The following is a 27,554-nucleotide window of genomic DNA, read 5'->3' as shown; positions in this document are numbered from 1 at the left end:
AAATAATTTTAAGAAATCAAATACAAAATAATATTATTACATTGTCATAGATTGAACAACGTGTTCATTCGTATTAAACATGTTATAAGTGAAATATAAATACAATATAATGGATTCATAGCATGAATAATATAATTTCATTATAATATTTATTTTTCTGGACACTGGCAATATTTAATTTATTCATTGATGTTGATATAATATTTGTATTACAGAGTTGGTTGTGAAAATATTAAGTAAAATATGTGTATGTAATTTATATATTTATGTATAATATGCATTATTATTTAACGTTCAACAATCCGCGCAGGCATTAAATTTGTGTATGATAATATTTTAAGTATGGCTGTGGATTATCATTAACGTATATCGACAAAGTCTCAGTGTTAGTTTATCTTTTCTATTTTATTGCAATGAAATTGTTATATTTCATATATTCTATTCTGTTATAAATTTTTAACAGGAAATTATCTAAGTTATGACTAAAAATAATAACTATTTACACGGTCTAAATGTATAAATTATATATATATGATCATTACTAAAACAGTAATGAATAGGTGGTGCAGAATAATTTATATTAAAAAGACATTTAGTAATTTGTATAAAACTCTCATATAAAAATTCTTTATAATTTGTACATAATATTAGTATAATATCACGTTTATTTTAAAACAAACATTTTAATTATAAGCAGTGGCTCTTTAAATGATGGAATATGTATAAACTGGCAGCCATATTTGTTGGAACCACTGTACACGTGTAAATATACATATATATATGTTATACATATAGAAAGACAACACTACTCGAATTAAAGAAGATTAACAAGAGTGACTGTGATGAGCTATTATAAATAATCTGTAAATATGTTCAATTATTGGCAAAGCCATGACCATATATTGTAAGTTGAAGAGTGGTTAATACTTACATTTGTACAAAAGAAAATGAATTAAAAATTAAACAGACACAAAGGTATGTGAAATCGCAGCAAGGGACCAAAATACAAATTTTCAAGAGATATCTGACATTTGCTTGAATCATTTCTGTAGAGAAAAATATATCCATTAAGCTAAATGCACTACATTTACAAGCTTTAAAAGAAACAATTAGAATTGCTGATTTTTAAAAAGTACACTGAAAGCAAAATGTTAAAACACAGCAGTGAAAAATTCTTAGTATATAATTATTCAAAGCATAAAAGAAAACTTAAAACTAGCCCTCTTTTAGAATAATTTAAATAATATTTAAAGCAAAGGGGGTCCAACGGGTATATTTTTCTCTACAGTTATTAAAGCATAATTTCATTCAGCGGTTCATGCACCTACCAGTAAACATAAGACACGTATGTACATATATAATAATGCCAATGGAAAAAAACATGTATGTATATTCTCAAAAATATATATATATACATCTATATATATATCCTAATTAATAACTGTTAGATTTTTCGGAAAAGAAAAGTACATAAGTTCGAAAATTGTAGATAGGTAATGATTAGTTATTAAGTTAATGAAATAATACTGCCAAATAAAACTATCGTTGCTCGTTTTAATTTTTATTATTTATATCCAGTCTTGATCATGATATAGTCAAATTATTCAATAGGTGAATAATAAAACACTGCTGTAATTTATATTAAATTGACTTTTAAATTGAACAATTGTTTGAAGTTCATAAGAAATATTTAGTCAAAACTCTTATTTGTTTTGTTGCATATATGACGTCTAGGAACAATATCAGACATTTAAAAGAGTAAAATACAAAGCTTACATACTAGTATGCTCATCAAATATGTTTATTTTGGGTATTATAGGTTGTCCTAATAAGAGCGCAATTTTTAATTTGTTTCATTTAGGAATTTTTTTTTTTTATGAAATAGAATATCTTTAAAACGGCTCCGCCTTCTTTTCCATGGATTACATTGTATATCTCAGCTTTAAGATAATGAATTGCTTGAGAATAATTTGTATAAACCTGAGATTTAAAAAAGCAATCCTGCTGGAACCACATGTCTTCCAACCCCATATCTTCCACTTAAGGCTTCAAGTAATCCATTTTCATATTGCTATAGTTAAGTCACTAACAATTATTGCATTTTTTTAAATTTCGTTATTACACCCTTTGTATAAAATGCGATATTTCTCGAGTTTTTAAATTGATTTTATATTTCTGCATCTGTAAATTAGTCGAAATTAATTCATTAAACGCCAATATATGCCACTCAATTAAAAATGTCGCCATTTTATATTGATACATCAAATGGGTCTGGTTTTAAATTGTTCCTTTTATTAAATTTAATATATATCCGTTCTATTTTGTTAAAACTAAAAAACAATCGCGATAACAACCAGTGGTGTCAAGAAATCGGTCAAACTCCATAAATCAATAGCTGATCATGAGACAAAATTCTGCATATATAGCTAAGAAATTTTGTCATATATTGATTCTATACGTCATATACATACATACTATATTATTATAAATTATAACTTCTTATATATCTCATTTTAAATTCTTTAGTGAATATATCTAATCAAGAGAATTTTAATATACAGCTAAGATTTTTTTAATAATGAGTTTTTTATAATATGTTACATATCAATAGTTAATCTGCAAATTATTATTGATTTTTATAGAGAATTTTATATAGAAGTTTTGATTTTTAAAATGTACTGAATAATCATTGTTTTTAATGTTATAAATTTTGAATAATATATTACTAAACTTAGTCACAATAGTTACCAAGGCAAAAATATTGCTTACTTTAATATTTTTAATAAATTGCTCCCTGAATTTTTTGAATAGATTAAAAAATCACAAATGTACAATTTTAAGTTCATATGCATCACCTCATTTATGATACAGTTTCCTTGGATAATTTCTATAAAAAATGATCTATTTATTAAAATGATGTCATAACTTGGATATGTTTAAGTAAATATGATTATTATATAACTTGTTTTTATATTTTAAATGTTTATTTATAGTTTAATTACTTAATAACTATAGAGTTATAGTAAATTCATAATATGAAGCATAACCAAATATTTACAATTCACTCTTGAACAATATCAATAAATTGTATATATATACATATATACAATTGATTTACTCTCAAAAAAGAATGTCTCTTTTATGTAAAATACAAAAGTTTATCATATATTATATATTGTATAAATTATTTGATAATACATTATGTATTAATAAAAAAAATACTCGTCGAATCTATAATTTCAATTTTATCAAAATTGAACAGAAGATAGCTTTAAAAAAATAATTATGAATTAACAATTACTTATATGAACATAATATATTATACGTATATATATAAATTTATAACTATGTCAAAGACATAAACTTTTGTAACATAAACACGAATGTCTCGCACTGTGAACGTTATTAACAAAGTGACATTCCAGCCGTTTTATTAATGTATTATATATGTATTTACGATGATTGTTTATATATATTTATTACATAATTTGAAGTGACTTTATGTGTTTTACACATTCGAAAGCATAAAATGTGTATTAAAATCAAAAGGTGTAACCGTGTACAAATACCAAAAAACTTGTGTATCTTCAATGCTACAATGTTCCTAGTGAAACACATAAGAGTGACCCAAATTATAACTCTACTCCGCTCGTGTTATATACGTGATGTTAAGTTATTATGTACATACATATTCTATAGTGAAAAGACTACGAATTATAAGTTATTATTAGAAGATTATGTTGTACGATCAAATTATATATAACGACTATGCATTTTTATGTATGATTTATTAAAATTACATATATTACGATCATCGCAGAAAATATTATTATCATAAGTGTAAATATTGATTATGATTATGAAATAAACGGATGCTAATAATATCTTGTTTTATTACGTATGTCCTCTAGGTAGTGATATAAATAAAAATTCGAAAAATGTATAATAACATTTATTATTATATTTCCTAATAATTTGCTAATTTTAAAATTACGTTTCATCACGACAATTAGGTGTACTAAAAATGACCAGAAATACAAATCAACGTTACATAAATGATTTTTCAAATCTTTAACATCGTGTCGAATAATTTTATGATGTTAAAAATATGTATTTTTTATATTAGTTACAATAAGTATATAAATAGTTTATCTCTTTCTAATTATAATAAACACAATGATATTCACCATAGACTCATACAGCACAAAACATTAAAAAAATCAAATATTTCTGGCCACTTTTTACATACATACGCTTACACAATATCGACATAAATCAAAGATACAAAACAAAAACACTCATAATGACATATACTATGTTAAATATAATAAATACAAGAATCGATCATTTAATTCATGTTATACACAAAAATCATAAACTCAAATGAACAACGCCCATATACATTTTTTTTTTGGTATTATATTAACATATTTTAATATCACAATAGGTTAGAGTAATAGATTCCCGTTTTAACATTGAATTGTATACATAATAAGGAATATTAATTGGAATGATCTTTATTTTTTTACACAAACGTAAAAATCTACAACTCAAATAAATAACTTATTGAAACGCGTATACAACTCTTAATTTATGTAATAATGCTCACGCAGCTTTGTGTTGTAAATTAAGTGTTATCCGTGCGTTCTTTATATTATAGAACATAGAACATACAATAAATGTGAAAATATATAAATGCACATAAGTAATTAAACTAAATATCCGTTTGTGAAGGCAGTGTGTGAAGCGAACTGCATCAAATGCCTCGTCAATATCCGATTAGGTTCTATTGTTACACATTATAATATAATAATATACTCGTATCGAATTTTGAGAGAGCAATAACTATTCACATAAATAAATAATCACAATGAAATCTCATTGTATTCGATTTCATATTTTAATACATAATTATGTACCTATATATACACATATTAAATATATATAATAATATTAAAAAAAAACACTCCAAAATCAACGTTAAGAAAACTTAATAATTATAACATGACTGAAAAAATTAACAAGCAACTAACACTGTTAAGATACGATATAGACTTATTATTCCTACAAGGGTGAAAAACGTTTCAAAACTACCGATTGACAAGTATTTTTCAACACTAATCACAAAAACTAATCGAAAACATCATATTTTAAATCACTATGCTATACACACAAAGCAAAATTCAAAAGGTATTGTAAAAAATGTTAAATGCAATATATTTATGTATCAGATATGTCTTTGAGGGGATTGATATACGTATACAATAATCATAGAAACGATTTCCATCAATAAATTAATATAATACGAAAGGATACCCAAAAGTTTTCAAAGTAATCTCGTGCCACCAAAAATAATAAATACAATAATGTATTAAACGGAAGTTTTTCTATAAAGCGAAAAAGCAAATGATATTTATTTTAAATCTCTAACAGTAACAATAACATACAAATAACATATATCCGTAGAGTAAAGAACATATATCAATGAATTTAACTAAATTCAAAACGCAAACTAAACATATAATGTGTAATTTCCCATAATCCCACTACTCAATAGCCTTATTTTGACGGAAGGTAATAAGAAAATTTTTAATATTGCTATGAGTAAAATTCACGAATGACGACTTTAAATACAACAAACCTTTAATAAGCAGAACTGAAAAAAGGGTATATAAGTTCATTAGTTGTACTTGAATATCAGGATGTCCCATAAGGCTTTGCGTTTTTTTTACATTTACAAAAATGTTTACTTTTTATAAATCAACGATAATTTTTTTTTTTCAATGTTTTCAACCCTAAATTAACAATGGCAGTGGAGATAAAATAATCCAGTTACTATCTTATACTCAGTGATTTTTAACTTGGTCATAATGCGACAATCTGTAATGCAACGGTCAGGGATACCATTAAATTTATAAAGTAGCAAATGTGGTTCTAAAAATTGGGGTCCAAGAATTTTGACATTGAATATCTCCATAGGGGTTGTTAATGAGGATATTAGGGCTGCCATCAAAGCAGGTCCGAGATTAACGATACAGAAGCAAGTACAAAAGCTCAATGTGTCACCTACATCAGTTCAGACATTTTAAAAATTAGAAAAGGTGTTAATTTGCAGAATAACGGTATTTCACAAATTGTCAGGAAAACCTCGCGCAGTGAATAATGATTCTAGATTAGGAAGATTTATTTATGAGTCGAATTGTTACTGAAGATGAGAAGTGGATTCTTTACTTTAACACACAACATAAAAGACAGTGTTTGGACGCCAATCAACTCTGAGAACACGATCACACCCCAATAAGATAACGTTATGCATTTGGTGGGATATGAAGGGCATAATTCATTATGAGTTATTGGATTATAGGCAGACAATTACGACAGACACATGTTGTGCTCAGTTAATTCGTTTAAAAACAAGTCAGACCATAAAAAGACCTTCCTTTATAAATTAAAGAAGGGTAATTTTACACAAAGACAGCGCTCGCACTCTTGTATCCAAGAAAAGGATAAAAAAAATTATGTATTTTCTTGGGAATTCCTTTCTAATCCACCGTATTCTTCAGACATTGCTCCAAACGACTATCGTCTATTAGATCACTGCAACGTTTTTTAGGTGGAAAAAAAACGACAAACTTCCAAAAATATATTATTTTTTGAATCAGATATAAAAAATTGATTAACCTGTAGAGAATAATTGTCGAAAAAGATGGAGAATATATAATTTGGTAAAAGTATTAGACGTTTTAATTTTTAACTTATTTAACCCGCACCTTTAAAAACACAAAGACTTATGGAACAACCTGATATATAATGAAAATGTGTGTAAGAATAGCCTGTCCTACCTTTTGAATTATTTATTGTAAATCTTCTGTTGAAACAAGACAGACGTTAGCCCCATGCATTACAACTGGGTAAACACAATCAACAACTATTAAGTAGTGAGAAACGAATCTGAAATCAGTCTGTAAATTATGATATATACGTTTTTAACTAGCACTACAGCTTCTTAAAATCAATAGATGCACGACCTAGCTCGATTTTATTTGATTTATTCATCTGTGAGATCAGGAAAATCTATGAATACCTATCAATCAGAATTATAATTATATAATAATCACTAATTACGATCTCCCCGACGCAAGAGAGGATGAAAGACACTAAGGTTCATATGTGATTCAAACTAAGGTTTTCAGATATTAGTCTGATCTATCATGTTGTGCGAAACATATCTGAACTTGCTCCTTGTGATATATATTCTCATATATAAAACCGAAACTTAAAAGAATGCCTTGCTTACATTGAAATTTGCTTTTTGAGTAACAGAGGCGCTGGGATAGTTGTATTAAATCAACGGAGAATGTTTTTAAGAAGAATAAAGCTTTATATCTGGAAATACACATTAAATATTTTTTAAAATGTTTTGATTCTTTTGGGTACCTTTTTGTATATAAATATGTATATTCTCTACAAATATTTTAATAGAACCAAGTAATATTGGGATAATATAAAAAAAATCAATTGATTCGTAATAGTGTTTTATATTAAAAAAATCCAGTGACAAAGGCAAATTAAATCATTGTATCAACATCCGTTAATAAAAACTTTACATCTTTTCTATATTCATCCCGATATAAATTTGCAAATATAAACTGATGCATGCAAAGATCACTTATTGAAAAAGACAATAAAAATAAGTTTCTGGTATAAAAATGTAAATTTATGTATCATAATTTAAAGCCAGAAAAATCTCAATGTACCGTTGAAACGATAAAGAGACTCATTCTACCAATAGTACACAGTGACTGGAGTACGAACTCCCCAAACCGAACAACATAGGGAACTCGATGGAGACCGTATCGACAGTGGAAGAAATCAATGGACAAAAGTGCTTCTTCTTCCCGTGCCATCCGCGGTTTACCTCCCATTTCCAATGTTGCCTCTCGCCCATCTCGAACAGTGTTAGTATATCAAAGCGTCATAAGTCAGGAAACCGGAAAGGGTCCTCCTCGTAGTCTGCCGGTATTTGAAACATCTCTTGAGGTATATTATCGCGGAACTCGAACTCTTGAAACGTAATCTTCGCAGTGACTGTAGGCAAGATCGGTATATCGATCTTGACCGGAAAACCGCTGGGCAATTTCAAAGCTACAAACTCCCTCAATTTAGAAAAATGTTTGAAAGGCGCAATGACTTCCAAGACGTTTAGCAGCATATCGACGCTCAGTGGGAAATCGTTACTCATAGCGACAGTTGCACGGAAGTTTTTAGTCGATTCTTTATATACCAATTCTCTACCTAAACCGATATATCTACCCGGTGAAGCGGAGATATAATCTTTCCAGGTGGTTCCGCAATCGGGAGGTGGATTGAGAGAGCTTCGTCTCACTGGCTCGCCGTTAGCGTCTAAACCTTGCGTGTTCCCTTTAGTCAAACTTTCCATTAAAGCTTTATTTTTTTGCAAATCATCAGTGGATAAATGCTCTCTACGCTTCCTAGACTCCAACACAAGACCGTTAATGCAATAAATCTCACTCTGAAACTGACCAGCCACAGTTTCCTTTCGATCTTCTCTGAAAAACCATCCCGATTGAGCGCGTGTAAAATTAATACTCTTCGTCGACATCTGCGCGGCTAATATATCGCTAGACATTAAGATATCAACTTCGTCCTCAATCTCCATCTCTGTTTCTTCATATCTTACTCTTTGATAAACTTGAAATTTGTTATCGAGCACCGTCAACGATTTACCGGGCGTTTCGTCGCCTTTGAAAATAAACGATATGTCACCCCTCTCCCATTTCATATCGGAAAAATCTACAAGCGTCGTGTCTAAGCGTATACTAGAACCAGATTTATATATTTTACAAATATCCGACGGCAAAATGCGAGATACGAGAGGAACCCAAGATTGAAAATCCCACTTTAGCTCCATGTAAAAATCTTGTATCTGTTTTAAAGCTTGTACTAAGTTAGGTCGCCTCTCTTCCATTTGTTCCCGGGCCTGCAACTTCAGCTTCCTGACGAGAGACGATATCGTTTGACGGTCGCCATAGCTGATCGCTTCCGCCAGCGGAGACCAGCCGAGTAAGTTCTTAATTTTTACCGGTGCTCCGTGTGCTAATAATATTTGAGCGCATTCCTTTCTTCCCAACATTACGGCCAGATGGAGAGCTGTATTTCCATGTTTATCTTTCAATGAAATATCATTTTTTCTAACCAATGCCGACAACTGTTTTACGTCACCTCTGAACACACATTCGTGCAGAGGATGTTTATCATCATCATCTCCGTTATTCGACTCCGCCATTATGTTTTAAACGTGAATAATTATATAATCGTCAATGTTTTTAACCAGAACATCATCCATCATTACCACTAAAACAAAAAACATTCAAAATTAACAACTAAAATAATACATATGAAATAAATGATTGAAATGAAAGCATAACCAAACAATCTATTTTTAGAATCAACTAATCAATGAAATGTATACAATGACAGACATCCATTATTAGCATTAAATCTGCATTAATAAAGTTTTACTTGAAAATACACTGACATTTAAAAGATTAACACAAAAATATCACGAATTTCATTTAGAAACTTTGTAATATGTTTCAAGTAAAACAATGTAATACCATTCGACACTTGTGTTTTATCACACACTTCTTATATAAACGAATACAACAAGGTATGGATTAAGTTAATATGGTAAAATTTTGGCTAGTAAACGATTATGCAGATATTGGTACCCAAAACTAATAACAGAATTGAAATATCAAACGTCATCGGTAATATTGCACGACGATAAAAACACGGATACTCACATTCTCTGTCGTCTAAGCATTTAGACGATTTACTCATATCTTTGCAGCAATCGTCGAAAGCCGTACTGCTAATTTTGTATATAAATACGACCATAGTGAAACTGCCATATTGGTTATGTATATTTGGCCATAACAACTCTTTTATTTTACTGCAATGTCAGAATTTTATTCGTAAGTAAAAAATCTTATATTATATTTTTATGCATTATATTTTTAAATAATATAACCAATAATCTGTCAATAATATAAACATAGATAAATTATAATTGTATTAATAATCAATGCTTATAAAAAAAATATAATAAGCCATATGCTTAACTTAAATAAAATATAGATACTTGCGTTTTTCTCATTATTTTGCTCAGGCCTATTTATTTTTAAATATAGATTTTGTTATGGGTAAAACGTTCTTTTCTCAAGCTATTAGTAAGATGAAAAAAGAGATTAAAACCAATTATGTGTATTTATGCTGATATTTCAGCCCGATAAGACAGCCATCCGGCAAATTTTAAGGTCGCACGTCAAGAAGAAAACCCGCCAATTTCTCCTCAAGAGAAATTAAAAATAACTGAAAATAAATATCAACATTTTTAAATGCGAATATAATTCCAATACTACTAATAATAATAATAAGTAATAAATGCTTTATTTTATAACCATTCCCTTACCTTCTTTATTTTTTAAATTTTATTTAATTCTAGAATAATTTTGTTTTAAATGTTTTATTCGTTCTAATTTAATCCTGTTCTTGGCGATCAAGTGAATTTTGCGTGTATTTGTTCTTGTGCACTGATTTTTGAGGAAAAAATAAAGTCCCTATGTTATGTACTTTAAATAACTATTATATTTATATTGTTTCATATTAATTGTGTATCTCTATTGGTTTAACAACCCCCATTATTAAAAATAAAAAGTACGACAATATTTATCAAAATTGATATTTAAAGAAATACGCGAGTGTTGGCCCTTTAAAGCAACGTTATGGCCAAGAACGTCAATCAGACGAAGCAACGCACCAAGCGGGAACGCGAGCTATTATGAATTTTGATCTATGATAAATTTAATTAGTTCAGTAAAAAATGCAGAATGAATTCAATATTATAAATTAAATGTTAAATTTAATTTAAAATATGCCTTGTTGCATTCATTTTCAGTTCTAATTCAGTCGTATAAATCTTTACATACGGAAAAATGTCATTAACGATGTTTATTTTTTTAATAACTTAAATTACAATAATTTTTCGAATAACTTAAATTAGAGCATTTTATTTTAACTTTACAATAAATATTTATATTATTGATTTCCATAGAAAAGTACGCAAAATAGTTTTTTCGTTTATTTAATATCAAAAGTACGACAATCTATGCGGTTACGCTTTCCATTATAAGTATTTTATAAAACTCGGTCATTAATCACCCGTTACTCATAAGCTCTACATTTTTTCCTTAGTTTTTAAAGGACGTGCGTAAATTGCGATCCTTGCTCTTTGTGATTACTGATTAATAAGAAAGCAACGCAAATAAAATAATAACAATAATACAACGACACAAACGATTTGTTGTAATTCTTTGTTGTTCTAGTTCGGCGGAACTTTTTTTAATCCTATTGCAAAACTTGTTGCATATCATAATTTTCGGCAAATCGATTGGCTTCTGTTTAACAAATATCCGAAAGCGCAAAAAGTTCAATGTTTTGTAACAAATTTCGTTTGAAATACACTTTAGGTTTGGTGCTAATGGCAATGGCCTCGATAAAGTAAAATGAAACAACGAAAAATAAAATATTTCACTGATATCCATAGTGAATGTTTACTTTACGAAATGTTTAACAAAGTCTATTTAAAGCCATAATATTGAATATAAAGTTACATTTATAAACTGTTTAAGTATTAAATTTGGTAACATCCTATTTATGTTAGAATAATTTGTAAATAGGATGTATGATGCTCACCTCTACTATTCCATTTAACCACTAATATAAAAGTAAAATATTATTTATTTGTGTAAAGTGGTATCGTTATTTGGATGAGTCTACAAATATTCAGTCTCCTAAGTGTTTTTTCCTTGAATGATATTACACTAACAAATATAAACTATATTATTCATCGAATTAAATATAATTTTATATAGCATATAATAGCTCTATATAATTATAATAGTAATAATGAACAAAGATATTATCTATTAGACTTATTAGGGAAATATTTAATAGCTCTTAATTATTTTACGTAATTTTACATATATTAAAAATAAAATAAAAATTTGCATATATATTAATAATAATCATTTGATTTATTTTTTATGTGTGTGTATTATATATAAATAAAGTGTTATGCAAATATTATTGGATACAGAAATATTCTGTTTGAATAAATTTAATTTAGGATTAATACAGTTGCAAGTCATCGTACTTTATTACATCAAAAATGTATAATACAAATGCATTTTTGTGCAATTTTTTTAAGGAAAACGAGATCGAAAGTCGACGTTCATCGCCGAAAAGTTCATCGTCCTATAATTGAGCCGATGATGATTACGGTCGCAATGCAAATTCGGGTGTTTTGGTTTTGAAACCTTGCGATGGGTTAATGATATGGTCTCTCAAAGAGTTCAAATACCTGCACAAGGCAAAAAGTAAACCTAAAATGTCGGTCGTTCACGTCCGAAACAAACTAACGAATGCTTGATGACTGTCTCGATTTTTAAAGAACACAAAAAAGCGGCATCTTCTTAATTATTATGCCCGACCAAGCTTACATACATAATGTGAGTAATTGTAATAAAGTGCACAAAAGCACATTCAGTTGTATAAAAGGGCATTCCACATGTTTGTTGATATTTTAGTGAAGAAAGTGTCATTTGGAAAATTTTCGTTGAATAAAAGCATTTGGCGATGAGATTCAATCTGCGACCTTAGCATCATTAACGTTTACAATGCATAAAGGACAGATTGTAAAAAAATGTCACTGCATGTGTAGTAATAATAATGTGAACGATACACGCTATGTAATTAGCTTTCTGTGATTTTCAATGTTACGAAAGAAACATGATGGCATTAATTAAGCTACAATTTCCATAAATAACGTATTTCAATTTTAATATATTTTAAAGAACTTGATCTAGAATAACATTTAAAATGAATAACACAACACACTTTATCCACACGTCAAAAAAAATTACACAGCTATAACATAAATCTCACCCTCTTCAATTTGCTTTACGAATACAGTCAAACTTTGAATGGTTATGCAGGACCATTAAAAAAAATATTACTGCCCTGGGATTGTCACACAAAATTAATAATTATTCAGAATTTGGAATGGTAACATGTTCATTACTATTTTGTGTTCTTTATTAACACATTTTTGTGTTCTTTATTTACACGCTTTTAGAATGATGTTTTCTACAAATTGTGTTATTTACACATTTTTTAAACAATATTATTTATATAAATAAAGTTATTATTTACATGTTTTATTTTAATGCTCTTCTTTTATTAAAATGTGTAATACATATCAATTCTCATATATTATATGTTTCCCTCAAAATGCGACTACTTATTATTACTTTTCAGATTATCTTAATAAAAAAGTCGTCCGATCAATAATTTTCCAAGGGCGCAAAAACCTAGCTGCGCCTCTAATTATATTTCTTGTGCTACCAAAAGCAATGTCAATATAAAATAAAAGTAAAATATCTAAAAAAAATGTTTAAAAAAAAAAATTTCGCGCGATCCGGTAATGTATACTAAGTTTACGTGTAAAAATGTATGAAAAATAGTGATTTAAATTTTTTTTAAGAAACAGTCATAGCAAATATTATTATATAAGTAAATCGTAAATCGCAATTATTTTAATATGGAAACAGAAATTGTACTTACCAAATATTTATTTACTAAAATAATATTAAAAAATCCGACTGACTACACTCATAAAATTACTGTATCGGTGAATTCATACCAGATTTGGTTGACAGAATATTTATTTTAGCTACTCCTGATAAGTACCTAAATCTGTTAATGATCTAATTTAATATGTAAGTGTACCGCAGAACAATACCAAAAATATTAACATTTTATTTGAGATATGTACATAGACATTCACATAATAAAATGACATGTACACTTGGTGTACATCACAGTAAAATATATTTAAAAATTACGTTTAGCGCCATATTGATGTTGATGTGAAGCATATTCTTGAGTCAATACATGTAGTTCTCATGTTTCTATGGGGGCCGCACCAATTGATACCGGTGAATCGATTTTATCTGCGGTGACAAAAAACAAAATTGAAGCGCATTGTTACGGATAATATTAAATTGATAATTTATTGCAGCAATCAACGACAAATGTAATGATTAGGTATAGAAATTATTATTTTAAAATCAAAAATACAAACTTGAGGCAAATTACATCCACATAAGTAGTTTTTGAAGGGATTGTTCAGAGATTTTGAAGGGATTATTCATTTTTAAACGCTAATATTGTCCATTAATAATTGAAGAGATTGAAGGCAAAATTCTATCAAAATTATTTAGAGCAGTGTAACCTTAAACCTCGATAAAGAAAAAACACATGTTGCTGAAAAACTGTCTATTGAAAAAGGCACTATGCTATATTTAAGATTTCAGAAACAAATATTGCTTTAAAATAAATCTATCAAATATACTTAATTTTGTTTTTGGCTTTAAAGTAATATGTATTTTTTAAATTGAGATAAAAGTGATAGATACAACTAGAGAATCTCTTCCTGCATCTTATAACATATTGAAAAAATGCATATATATATATGACTTTATCAAATCTTTGAGTAATATTAAATAATTTTTATTAGAGAAAAAATATTTTGCATTTTCTATTTTTATCTTAGGATAAATGCATTTTATATATACAATAGTAGTTGTTTTTATTTTTTTATACAATACAAATTAAATGTGTGTTTTCTATTGTATAAAAATTTTCTTACTGCTGAATTTCAGTTTCCAATTTCAAGGAAAACTTTTGATTGAAAAAATGTTACTTTATACGCAACTCGGGATTGCCCTTGAGCCATAAACACAAACAAAAATAAAATAATTTCTGAAAAGTCTAATAGCAAAAATTAATTTTAAACAATAAAACCTATATTTTCCTGAGATAATGAATTGCGTTTTTTAACTCTATTCTTGTTCTAGCGTAGTTTTCTCATTTTGTTTCTGAGAATAGTCATATTTTCATACCCTAATTATACCTTTGTTAGATCCGGTACTGTGTACCGATTATAAAATGTATGTATGTACATATAAAATAAACCATACAACCGTAATATATACAATTAAATATATGTCATGTTAATTATCATGATCATGAACGTGCTAATCTTTCAATAGGATTATACGCAAGGGGTCAGGGTTCAATAATTGTTTATAAACGTTGAAATGCATCTTATTTATTATCAGATTAATAAAAGAAAAGATGAAAAATTGTATAAAATCATCACATCATTCACCATGTCGATGTCTCCAAGACTCGAACCAATGACCCTCGCTTGAGAAATATGTGCGCTTCCCATCTGACCACGCCCATCGATGGTAAGCTTTAAATATTACATGTGTCTGTATGGTAATTTCAACTCAAAATGTATGTATGCTCTTTTTAAAAAAGTTTCGACTCTCCACAGTGCAGAAATGAGCAGGGGTTCGAATGCTCGAACATTTGTCTTTAAGGAAATTTGCTATATATTCAGCTGTTGTCCAATTATAATAAACAAATGACATATAAAATAAATGAATAAATAATTCATATGTGTAAAATTATTTAAATTGTTTAAATTATGCATTGAAAAAATTGTACTCATATTCATTTAAATTAAATGGAAATAAATATGTTTTTATTATTAGTTATTGATATTACTTTTTTTAATTTGGAAGAACTATCAAAAACAATAGCACACTTTGTTAAACAATGAATAGGCAAAAAAACACAAGTCTTTCCAGAAAAATTGATTTGTGTGTGTGATATTGATTGATTTGTGTGTGTGTCATTAAAATTCATAGTACTTCATTATATGTATGACATGCATTTTTCTGTACAAATTCAAGGGGAGCAAATACCCCCCCCCTGCCCTTTCCCACCCCAAATGAAGTCCCTGCAAAAAACTATTTGTGTATAAACCTGTTCTCATTAATATTTTTTTTTATTTTTAATAAATTTACAGATATATTTGTATTTTAAAATATTTTATATTATATATTACTATTCGACATTCATCAGCGACTACATTCAATAATTAATTAGAAATTTCTATAAATTACTTTAAAAATTCTGATGTCAGTCAAAATTGTTTTGCATGAAACGTAAGAGATACCAAGTTTTTCAGAAATCTACCTGAAAGTTATTCGACAAATACTAACTATGTATATTGTTCTTATTTTTTACATTTACAATATTAATTCATGAGTATACATATTTTTTTCAATATTAGTTTTACATATTTTAGTTATTTTTTTAAAATTATAGTTATATAATATCTACAATATGTAAATATATATTACTTTATCTAATAAAGAAACGCCGCTACAGTTAAAGATAATCAACATTTGTTTTAATATGTTACAGATATTGAACTCAAACAAAGGTTTGTTCAAAGTTGACCTTAGGATAAAAGGAAATGTCAAAAACACGACCATCGAGCATTACAGGTAGTATTTAAATTTAAGCTTATGATTTTCAAAAATTGAAGCAAACGTCACCTCTGATCGTAAAATTTTCTTTTACAAAAAAATTGTGGTTTTACGTCATTTGGGGAAAAGGTAAAAATGAAACGCAAACTTTGTGGTTCGCAATATACGTTCTTTGAAATCTGTTTATTACACCATGAAAAAAATAATTTGCATGTACATACATAAGTCATTTATGCACAATTTTAACATGAAGAATTTTCGGTCATTTCAGTCCTTTGCATAATTTCACCGTATCTGCACCACGCCCAGCAGCTTCGAAATTATTATACAAATTGAAAACGGGTTTAAGAATTCCTGAGCTTTCTAAGGCGAAAGTTTAATGGTTCACCATCCTGACACCCGAAGCTGATTCATGCACGTCGATAGGATAAAGCAGACTCGAAGTGTTTCATTGTTTTAATATATTTATTTATGTGCGTCTTTGCGGTCTAAATCTTTGTGTTGGTTCTCTTTGTCAAAAATACTTCCGATTCAATGAAAAACCACATTTTTTATAAAAAATACAAATAGTTTTCTCCTTATTCTGATAATTTATTTATTAAACCTATTTTTTAATGATATTTACATAATATAAGGTAATTCAATAATATTATTTAGAATTGCACAAGAAGTTATAAGAAATTCTAAAATAATAATTCGTATTCTAAATTTAAACATCCGGGCAATTTTATGTAATTTTCACGATACTTCATATGTAGTATTTTTTTTAATATCTACTTAATAAAATGCAATCTACATAATATTGTAAAATGCTTGGTAGAATACTTTTATATTATATTATGAATGTATGCAAAATTATAAACTAACCAGAAAAGATCCTTATAATATTAAATTACTTTAATAAATATGTTTTTAAAATTAATATATTAATCAGTCATATTTATCACAAAATCTCTACACTTATTTTTTTTCTGATAAAGTAAGACATTTTTTAAATGAATTTAAAAATATATTTATCTTTAATTTATTATAACCCTGTGTACTTCATCATACCGGTACTGTCCTTCAGGGTGACCGACCAATCACATAAATTTAAGAACAAGTGATGATCACCCGTTAAACACTGTTTTGTTATGTACTAGCAGTTAAAAATAAATTTACTATATTTGTAACATAAATTAATTAGTTCAACCGAAAAATATTTAAAATAAAAAAGACGTTGCACGAATAACGATGAACGGCACACTTACGTCAAATGTGATGAATACATATAAAAAATATGTTTTAAATATATTTTATATCTACAATTACACTTGCAAAAAATATATGTTAAAAAATCACATTTTTAGTATATTAGTTATAGCATATTAACCGTCCCACATAATAAAGTAATATTTTATTTGAAAACTACCGCAAAATGACTAAATTGGCGTATTACGAACTGATTTACAATACAGTAAAAATGTTTCAACTCTACCTGAAGTAATATTTTACAAGATAGTTTCGCTGAAGACTCAACATATTTTTTATATCTATGATTTTTTCTTGTATTTATCTTAAATCGCCAATTTATTACAGAGGTATAGATCTCAATACTCATGTTGCAGATGAGTGTGCAAAAATTAATTGCACATTGTTTTCTGGTTTATGTGTTCCATGAAAGCTATTTATTACCAAACAAAGTACATGATTCATGATTATTAATCAAATTTATAAAAGATGAATTATTAAGATCATAAAAAAATGTAATAAATATTTTAAATATGAACTATTTATGTTTAAAGTCTGGAGAGATATTTGGGTAGATCATATCTCTGACTAACTGCAGCAATCTCAACCGGTCAAGGGCGAAGCTCCGACGGCAGAACCACTATAGTTACCGAAATACAGTATAAAACTGCAGAAATTAATTAAAAACTCGAGTCAGTTCCGCAGAGTGAATTATTCATCGATTTAAATATTGTTGGAGAATAAAAATATAACAACAGTTTCCCCATTGTATTATTTCTTAGTTTTTTGACCAATCATAGTTGATTTGGGTGGTTATTGGAATTGCAGTTCTTTTTTTTATATTAATTAATTATTTTTAAATCTTGTAAGACGTTAGCCCAATTCGTTACACATAAATAAACACAATCAACGCTTACAGGTAAGTAGTGAGAGTAGTGAGACACCTGACTTTAAATTAATGACATATGTTATTAGTTATAAACTATTATTATAGCTTACACTAAATAGATGTGAAAATATGACTCGATTTTATTCTTATTATTTATTATGATATTTATCCGTGAGATTACGAAAATCTAATTTATGATGATCGTTTGCAAATATAAATATGTAATAAACACTATTTCCGATCTCTTATATTAGATAAAAATTGCAAAACACTATGGTTCATATAGGATTTTTTATGTATTAGTTACTGGTCTATAAATAATGATATTTTTTTAAGTGTGCATTTTTTTATTATTAGCATTTAAACACAAATCAGACTAATAATAAAAGTAAAAAAAATTGCACTGGATAGTAAATTTTAGCGTCATATCGCTGTGCATTTAATTTTATACAGCGATGAGCTCAAGCACGTTTTTTTGATACACGTGCGTAATTATTCGGAGAGCTCTTATTAAAAAAAGTAAAATTAGGTTGTGCCAAGTTATTAGCTGGCCACACACGGGCGGATCTGTCCGTCGGATTTGTCCGAAATGGATGTCCGACGGACAAATCCGCCAGTGTGTGGGGTTAAAACTCTCGGACAGATCCGTCTGTTGTCTGTCCGTTGTCCGTGCTCAAAACGAACGGATCGGACACGGACAAACAGATCTGAGCAGAGATCGCGCTCGCGTAAACGACCGTTTACAGTGTTTTTTGTTAAAATTTGTCCCTTAAATAATTTTATGACCCGGGCCTTTATTAATTTGCGCCAAAGTTGCCGCCAATGTCTAATTTTTTTCAAAGTTTTATTACTTTATGACCCATTACTATTACATCACTACACTAGTCTTAAATATTAATTTTTGGTCAAAACTAATATTTTTATTTTATTTTTTTAGAATATGTTTAATAATACAAAACACTTAAGTAGATTTACTTGAAATATTTTATATTAATCTCGAAACAATAATATGGATTATTTTAATATTTTGAGTAAATATTTTTTTAGTTTACACTAAAAAAACATTCTAAGAATATAAATGCTTTAACAAACTGATCAAAAACGACTATGAAAGAATATCTCATATTTTTTCTGCGTATAAACAATATCGTTCTTTGTGAATATTTTCATCTCACATTAAAGATGTGGGATAAAAATATCCCTAGAAATATTATTTTAAGTAGAACCTTAAAAATATTTTTTTAAATCACTTTCAAGTTATTTTTCTATAGATAATAAATAATATATATTTGGTTTGGTAATGACCCTCGTTTCTATTTTCATAAATAGGAATTCATTTGCATATTCTATAACTACAAACAAAATACCTGGTTTATAGCTTAGATTTTTTCATAAATATTATTATCTAAACGAGGTCGAAGAATTTCAACTATTAACGAAAATTTACCTTACCAGTTGCATTGCCCTTTGCCTAAATAAGTAGTTGCACCATATGTATGCTATCACAATCCAGGTGTATTCTCTAAAACATAAATCACAATATAGATGTTTTTACTGATACGATATACTGAACACGTTGAATACTTTCCTGGATAAGACCTGGCGGAACCTTTTTTAATGAATACTGAGCATGTTAACTCTAAGTAAGAGTAATGTAGCTCTAACATTTTTATTTCCTTAACTTATATAATTAAAATATTTAAGAACAAGCCTTAAAAAATATATTTATTATTTAAATTGTAAAGTAACTTCTGGCCCACCCTGTGATTTCAGTGGAATCCTCATTAATCACAACTTCCAGACATTTGTTCATGCGGCACACATTCATTTGAATCATAACCAATATTCGTGGCAAATACGTCTCATTTCGTACTATTGCAATCGATATTAGTATTCATATCACGCAAAGTTCGTAATGCAAATTGTGAGCAATCTTATTGTGACTTGTGGTATTCGAAATTTCGCACGAGCTTCCCGTGGAAATTCAGTTCCCATCGATACATTCATTCAGTTTGATAACTTTTCCTCCAAATGATTATTCGAAAATTTCTCGGAAGCATTGCTGCAATTATCCTCCAGTGAGAATTTTTAATACAATTTTATCGCTTCTAATAAAATCAATGAATTGTTAATTTAGTATCATATTCTACAAAAAATCGTTTGACGTAGAATTTACATTTTCTTCGAAATAGTTAGTATTTCTGCATAAATATAATTATAACTCATCATGCCTAATATAAATAGCAAATAATGATTACTTCTCATTTGCATTTAATTGAGTTGAACGATCGTATAATTTTTGACCACTAACCGAACAATAAACAATGATATTAAGGAGATAAGAAATTATAAACATGTTTAAAATGTTATTATGATTCACTACCTTGCGAAAATGGTTTGTAAAAACTATCAACGCAAATTTATTAAAACTTTTCCAGGAATCGATACCACACGCGTACTTACACTCTACGCACATCCTTATGTAACGTAGAGCCCAAATTGAATTTGGAAAAATCCCGCGATAAATATTTGGTTTTAATTCGTATGTGGCATTATTTAAAATTAATGTTTATCAACATAAAATTATCGCGTATTTATGTAACTGTTTTAAAAAGTGTGATGAAATTTCAGGACGATACCTGGAAAATTTACCCTGTACGTGTGTAATACTCGATTCCGCGAAGGTCCAATCCACCCTTTTCCACACAATGAAAGCCTTTATATATTCGTAGAAATTTTGAGTCATACATTTTAGTTGCGCCCGCTTAGCAATGATATCATCGGGGTTAAGCATGTAATTTAGATAAAAAATCAAAACAATCGTGACCTTAGCATTTTTCTAGCAATTAAAAAGTGCATAACGTGTAATATGAAAATGTATATGTATTAGGTAAATTATTAAAAAAACATAAACATATTTTATAAGTAATATAAATCATATACTCATTAATAATAACAAATAAAACAATGTTCTTTATAACAATAAAATATGACTAATTTCAACAGTCATTCAATTTGTATTAAGTTCATTCATATTTAAAACTCAATCGATTTATTTTTTTTAGCAATGAAAAGTAAAATAGCTATCATTTGATTTTATATAAAAGATAAAATTATACCAAAATATGTATGTTTTATATACTTCATGCTGAAACAATTTTCTCACGGTATATGCGCTCTTTAATCAATAAATAATTTAACTATAAGTTTTATGATTATATATATTTTTCGGTTGCCTACCAATCGTTGATAACATTTTACTTAAAAAAGTTTTCTTAGCTTATTAACAGATTTTTAAATACGTATATTTAAACTACATATATCAAAAATATAATCCTTTCAAAAAACTCATTATTCTAAGCCATTTTTATTAATTCGTGTTATTTTACAATATATTAAAACGACAATAACAGAAATTTGAAATAATATTTACCACAATGAACCGTTGATACTACAAAAACTAAAAAAAAACGAAACAAAAGAAAATTATTATTGTGTTTATTATATAGAAAATACTTGAGCATTTAAAAATAAATACTTTTTACCACTATGCTAAATCTAGAAGCAATACCAGAAATGTCCAATTTTATGTTTTTTTGCCGGACGAATGATGACGTGTAGCATTTGTAAACAGATTACGCCACAGCAGTAGTAGTTTATTTTATTAATTTAAAAGTGGTTATATTTTGTTAAAAAATTATGATGCGAGGAATCGGCAGACGAGGCGCCGCCAGTCATAGTTTTCCCGTTGAAGCCGAACAAATAATGTTACTTCTGCCGCAGTTACATAATTGTTGCTAGAGTGTTGCCAAGTTTGTTTGGCCATAGCCAGTGGCCATGGTCAAACGAACCATCTGGACGGATATATTCTAGACAGGTCTTATGTGTGACTTTCGAAGAACGTTGGAAATTTAACCAGCACATTGCAGAGACTTACAGAAGATCATTAAAAATGCTCGTTTTATCTTAAGAAATGCGTGCTAATTTAAGAATACTCAGTATTGCGCACTCTTTATGATGCTCTAGTCTGCAGCATACTTGAAACTAGCTTATTATCTTTTATAAACTGCTCAAAGGGATCGTAGACAACCCTTCAGTACTAAAGCAGCTCCAAATGTGGGCTCCAGAAGGTCGTCTCATCCACTGTTCTTGACTGTAAAGTCTAGAACTGGAGCACTTGACAACTCTTTTCTGTCAAAGGCGGTTCGTCTGCTCAATACTGTGCATAGAGATATTGGCATTGTCCTGTGCACTAATGGGTTTTTGGGATAATGCACAACTGTTCAGGTTATTTGGGTCTGTTTTTTTATCTTGTTTTTACTTATATGTTTTGGCAATCGTGACACATTAGGTTAACCTGTCAGGTCACAAAGGTCATAATTTTAATAAATAAATAAATTTAGTTACTTTTTGTACTAATAATGATGATACGAGAGATCGACGGACGAGGCTTAGCCGGTCGTAGTCTTCTAGCCGTCACGTCAGTGTTACCAGAGTGCCACCTAGATTTTGTCCATAGTAAATAATTGATAATTGATTATTTTGCACGTTTTTAAAATTTAAAATAACCTCAAAATAAACTACAAAATATATTAAACTTAGATAAATAAAAACAACCAATCAATTGACTATTACTTTGTAATGTCATGTTCATGACGCTACTTGTTATCTCGATTCTTAGATTTATTTTTGACTCATACATAAGTTAACAATGAAAAATATTATGATATACTTTTTTGTATAGTTCTATTGCTGGTCCTTCACATCCAGGACTATTCTAGATATCGTTATTTTCTGTTCGAATTTTTGAAATTTACAGATATCTAATAAATCACCTACTACTTCACAACTGTTTTTAGTGGTCGTAGCTATGCAATTAATTTTGTATAATTTGGCCATTTGGTAAATATTATAAAGTTGTAAATTTGGGGGCGCGATTTTTTTTTTTCAAATATCGAAATTTTGCGTCTATGTGTACTTAGATATCAACGGCTAATTCACGACTGACTGTTAAACCCCAAATTAAGAATTTCGGGATTAACTAATACATATAATTACCAGGTAAATGTTATCCATTCCCATATTAAATAAAATCAGTAGGACAATTTTATTTTTACCAATGCTTTGAAACTAATTATATTATCGAAAATATGCTTTTAAGTTTTATTTGACTTATGCACATGATTTTTTAATTTATACAAAAACTTTCAGTAGCAATTAATTATGTCAGGAATTTATACAATAAAATGAGGCAAATTTGTCACGATTAAGAACAATTAGCCAAAGCGACTAAATTATTTATATATCTATATTACTTTTCAGCTCACACAGTTTGATCGATAGAGTTTCTAATTCATAAAATAGGCACATCCAAATTGAGCCATTTGTTAAACTTGTGGCAGACATGAGAAAATTTGAATACTGCAAATAATCATTTCAGCTAATTCAACTACAGTTGCACGAATCAGCAATTCGAAAAAAATCAAAGACATAAATATTATAATATAAGTATTAACTACTATTTACTTGTATTAATTTGTAGTTGATGTTTCTACGATTTTAGTCGCGTAATAATGCAACAGAAACGCATTACTGTGATTTTCCTAAGTAAAGAACTCGAAACTTATTGATGCCTCAGGGAATCTTGTACATAACAACAAACGTTATCTCTAAATAGAAGTAATTATGATGATCTGCAGTCGCAAGTGTAGCGTGCGATTTTCGCTAAAGCGTCTGCAGTGGGCCGTAATTGCAGAAAATCTTTAAGAAATTTTCCGCAAATCGCTAGCAACAAAGGGATCCTTTGATCGTTTTCCTTGGTATTTAAATTTATTTATTACGAAAAGCAACTTCTTGGAATCTCACTCATTGAAGACTTTATTGCGATTATATTAAATAAAAACCACAGCGTGATTAATAGTCGATGCATTCATGAGCTGTTGAATTATTTTTAAAGATAGCCAAAATATATATTATTCGTATGGTAATAATAGAACAATACAATGATTAAATAAATTAATGATTATGAATCATTATAAACACTTTTGCGAAAATTTTACCAATCCATCATTATATTATACAAAGCATATGAACTTCTAAGACATAATAAAAATATCAAGAAAGGAACTGATTAAAGAATTATATGAAATAAAAAAAAACTCTTATATCGATTTCTCAATCAGAGCAAAACAAATCCTTTGTTTGTATTATTGCAAAGCTTATATTTTTAACAAGCAATATAATATGCGCAAACAAAGCGCATATTAATATAATATATTCAATCTGAATAATTGCAATTTTCTTGCACCATTGACGGAAGGAAATCGAAGATCCTTTGGCACTTGTCCATTTCACGAGGAAAGACATGCAACAACGATGTATTAATTATTATTTATGAAATTAATTAACATCAATTTCCTTGATCGTGAGAGAATAAACATTATTGTCGATCACAGTAAGGTTATTAAATCGTCTTAATATACTGTTAAACGCAATGCCATTCCACATCGATTAATTTCAACAATGTCATTTAATTTTAATATCGACAAATATATAATTGTTACATTAGAGCCTTATTATCATAATTTTTCTATTTAACTTATTATGTTTAGTTCTTTTTAACTCTCTATAATGATTTTATAAATCGCTTGTTAGAACCATTTATATTTAACATTGAATATATTTGATTTATATGTTCTCGGGATAACGTCGGAAGATTTATCGCGTGTAATGAGGTTGATATAAAAAAAAGAAAATAAATTTTAAAATGTGTCACTATGACTACAGTAAGCACTTTAAACTGTAAATGGACCATTTTATCTATATCTAAAGAGGGTTTATCCATACTATTAATTTTCCTTTGGGAATTCAAGAGTTTGGGATAATTTATGAGATCAAGTTCCGAGCAATATTCTGAGATCATTTTGCATATAAGTCGTGACTTGATGATCGAATCTGTTCTGGACATTTTTAATTAGTCAGCAGCTTACGAAAAAAATAACTTAAAGTTCAACTAAGTTTTCAATTTCTTATTAAAAGTAATTTATATAATCAAAAATATGTAATTCATATTTCTTTATAAATGTAAAAAATCATCCTCTTTCAAAAACCATTTTTCTTTAAAGAAAATATTACAATAAATAAGCTTACTATGCGCTTTTCGGAAACAAATATTTATCAATTGATAAAAAAACAGATATTTATTTTAAGAAATGCTGCGGGGTCAAATATACCATTAAACTTAATATTAAGCGCAGTTTGTAAATAAAAAAATATATAAATCACGATAAAGTATTTTCATTAAATAATAGGCTTTTAATAAAAGTTTTTTTAACACCTCAGTATAAAGATTACTTAAATAATAACATTAATTTATATAATCATTTAATTAATTTATAAAATAGGATTGTAAAATGTTTTTTATATATTATTTAAAATAAAAAAAGATTTAATTTTTGGCTGCGCAATAATAAATCTTCTTTTTGTATAAACAAAACAAAAATTTTTTTTGTAAAAAGACCCGATTAAAAATTGTGGTTTTATAAAAGCATTAAAACCTAAGGATCGAATATTTATAGATAATAAAAGGTTGTAAAATTGTTTAAGTACAATTTTTTTTTATTATTTTAAAATTTATTGACCGTGTTTGCATCATAATAAAAAAATACTTATTCTATTTACAATAATATCTTTTTTAACTGTAATACTATCAAATAAATCTTGACAGAAAAATAAATTATCAAAATTAATAATTTTTTAAGGATTTAATATTCAATTACTGTCAGTAACATTATTAATAAATTGTCAGTTAATATTTTCTTTTTCAGTCAATAAAGCTTTATTGTTGCTAATAATACCAAAAAGAAGTAATTGTACTAATAAATTTGATACATACTTACAATAATATTTGAAGGAATACCCATGATTTTTATCATATACAAGGTGGCGCAAAAATCCCTTTTTATTTTAAAAATTGATAAACTTTTAAACAAAAAAAGCATATAGATTTTTCTATAAGCTTAATTATATTTATTTATACTCTTAGATGTTACTATAAACTATAATAATTCTAGAATACAATATCTTTTAAAAGCTTAATAAAGACAACTGACAACAAAGTAGGCTGTGAAAACTTGTATGTTATATTTCCATGACAACTAATTTTTCAAATATTATTTTGTTTCAAATATTTTTATATTACAAGTGTTTGAGATTTGTCACTATTTTCTTAAGATAACCCCAAAGAAAAGATCTGGAGCTGTCGTCAGAGCAGGTGAACGCTTAAGCTAAATTATTATTGATATTTTAACCAAATGATTAATACAGAACGATAACACGCGTTGCTATATGTATAATGAAATTGCTCCGTAAAAATATATTACAAAATCAATTTATACAAAGATTATATTTAAGCAATCGAATCATATGTTTGTATTGAAGAAATATTGCTATATCCACATTGAGCCTTTCTGACATTTGTCAAAAAGATAGTAATCATTTAATATTAATAAATCAATAATTTAATTTGTTACCAATATTTAATGTTCTTAAATATATATTTTCAATAATATTACATTTGATCGTATAAATAGTTTATTGTAAGGTTTTCATTGAATTCAATAATTTTTTTATTATTAATAATGTCAAGAAAGGAAAATTATTTATAATAATATTAAGAAAGGAAAACATGTATGAATTATTTTCTCTTCAATTGCAAGAGTATAGATAACACAGGTAACATATTTTTAAAACACCAAATGGGCTTTCCCGAGATTCTAAAAACTCGACACATGTCACCAAAAATCGTCACCAGATTATCCCTATATATTTTTTTACTACTCGATTCTATCTTACTCTTTAAAAAACTTACCCCCACTTTTCTTCCCCCCCCCCCATCCCCGCCCCCCGAATCGCAGAGCATATTATCGCGCGTCGCTATCAGTCCT

At 27.9% G+C, this 27,554-nt stretch overlaps 1 protein-coding gene and 1 long non-coding RNA gene across 2 annotated transcripts in view; both read right to left on the bottom strand.

The window, feature by feature from the left end:
* LOC148230935 (uncharacterized) overlaps nucleotides 1–27,554 on the bottom strand; it is a 565,745-nt gene that overhangs the window by 454,443 nt on the left and 83,748 nt on the right. The gene's annotated exons all lie outside the window — the stretch shown is intronic.
* On the bottom strand, nucleotides 7,519–9,955 carry LOC148230938 (ankyrin repeat domain-containing protein 13C). The gene is made up of 2 exons (XM_088195122.1): nucleotides 9,828–9,955; nucleotides 7,519–9,375 (listed from the first exon to the last, which is right to left on the bottom strand). Exon 2 carries the CDS (start codon nucleotides 9,305–9,307, stop codon nucleotides 7,976–7,978), a length of 1,332 nt encoding a protein of 443 aa, XP_088051248.1. The 5' UTR covers nucleotides 9,308–9,375; nucleotides 9,828–9,955; the 3' UTR covers nucleotides 7,519–7,975.

The sequence above is a fragment of the Plectrocnemia conspersa genome, unplaced genomic scaffold (assembly GCF_051122295.1).
Source record: "Plectrocnemia conspersa isolate PC_06_02 unplaced genomic scaffold, ASM5112229v1 ptg000010l, whole genome shotgun sequence".
NCBI lineage: Eukaryota > Metazoa > Arthropoda > Insecta > Trichoptera > Polycentropodidae > Plectrocnemia > Plectrocnemia conspersa.
This window is presented reverse-complemented; position numbering and strand designations above follow the sequence as displayed.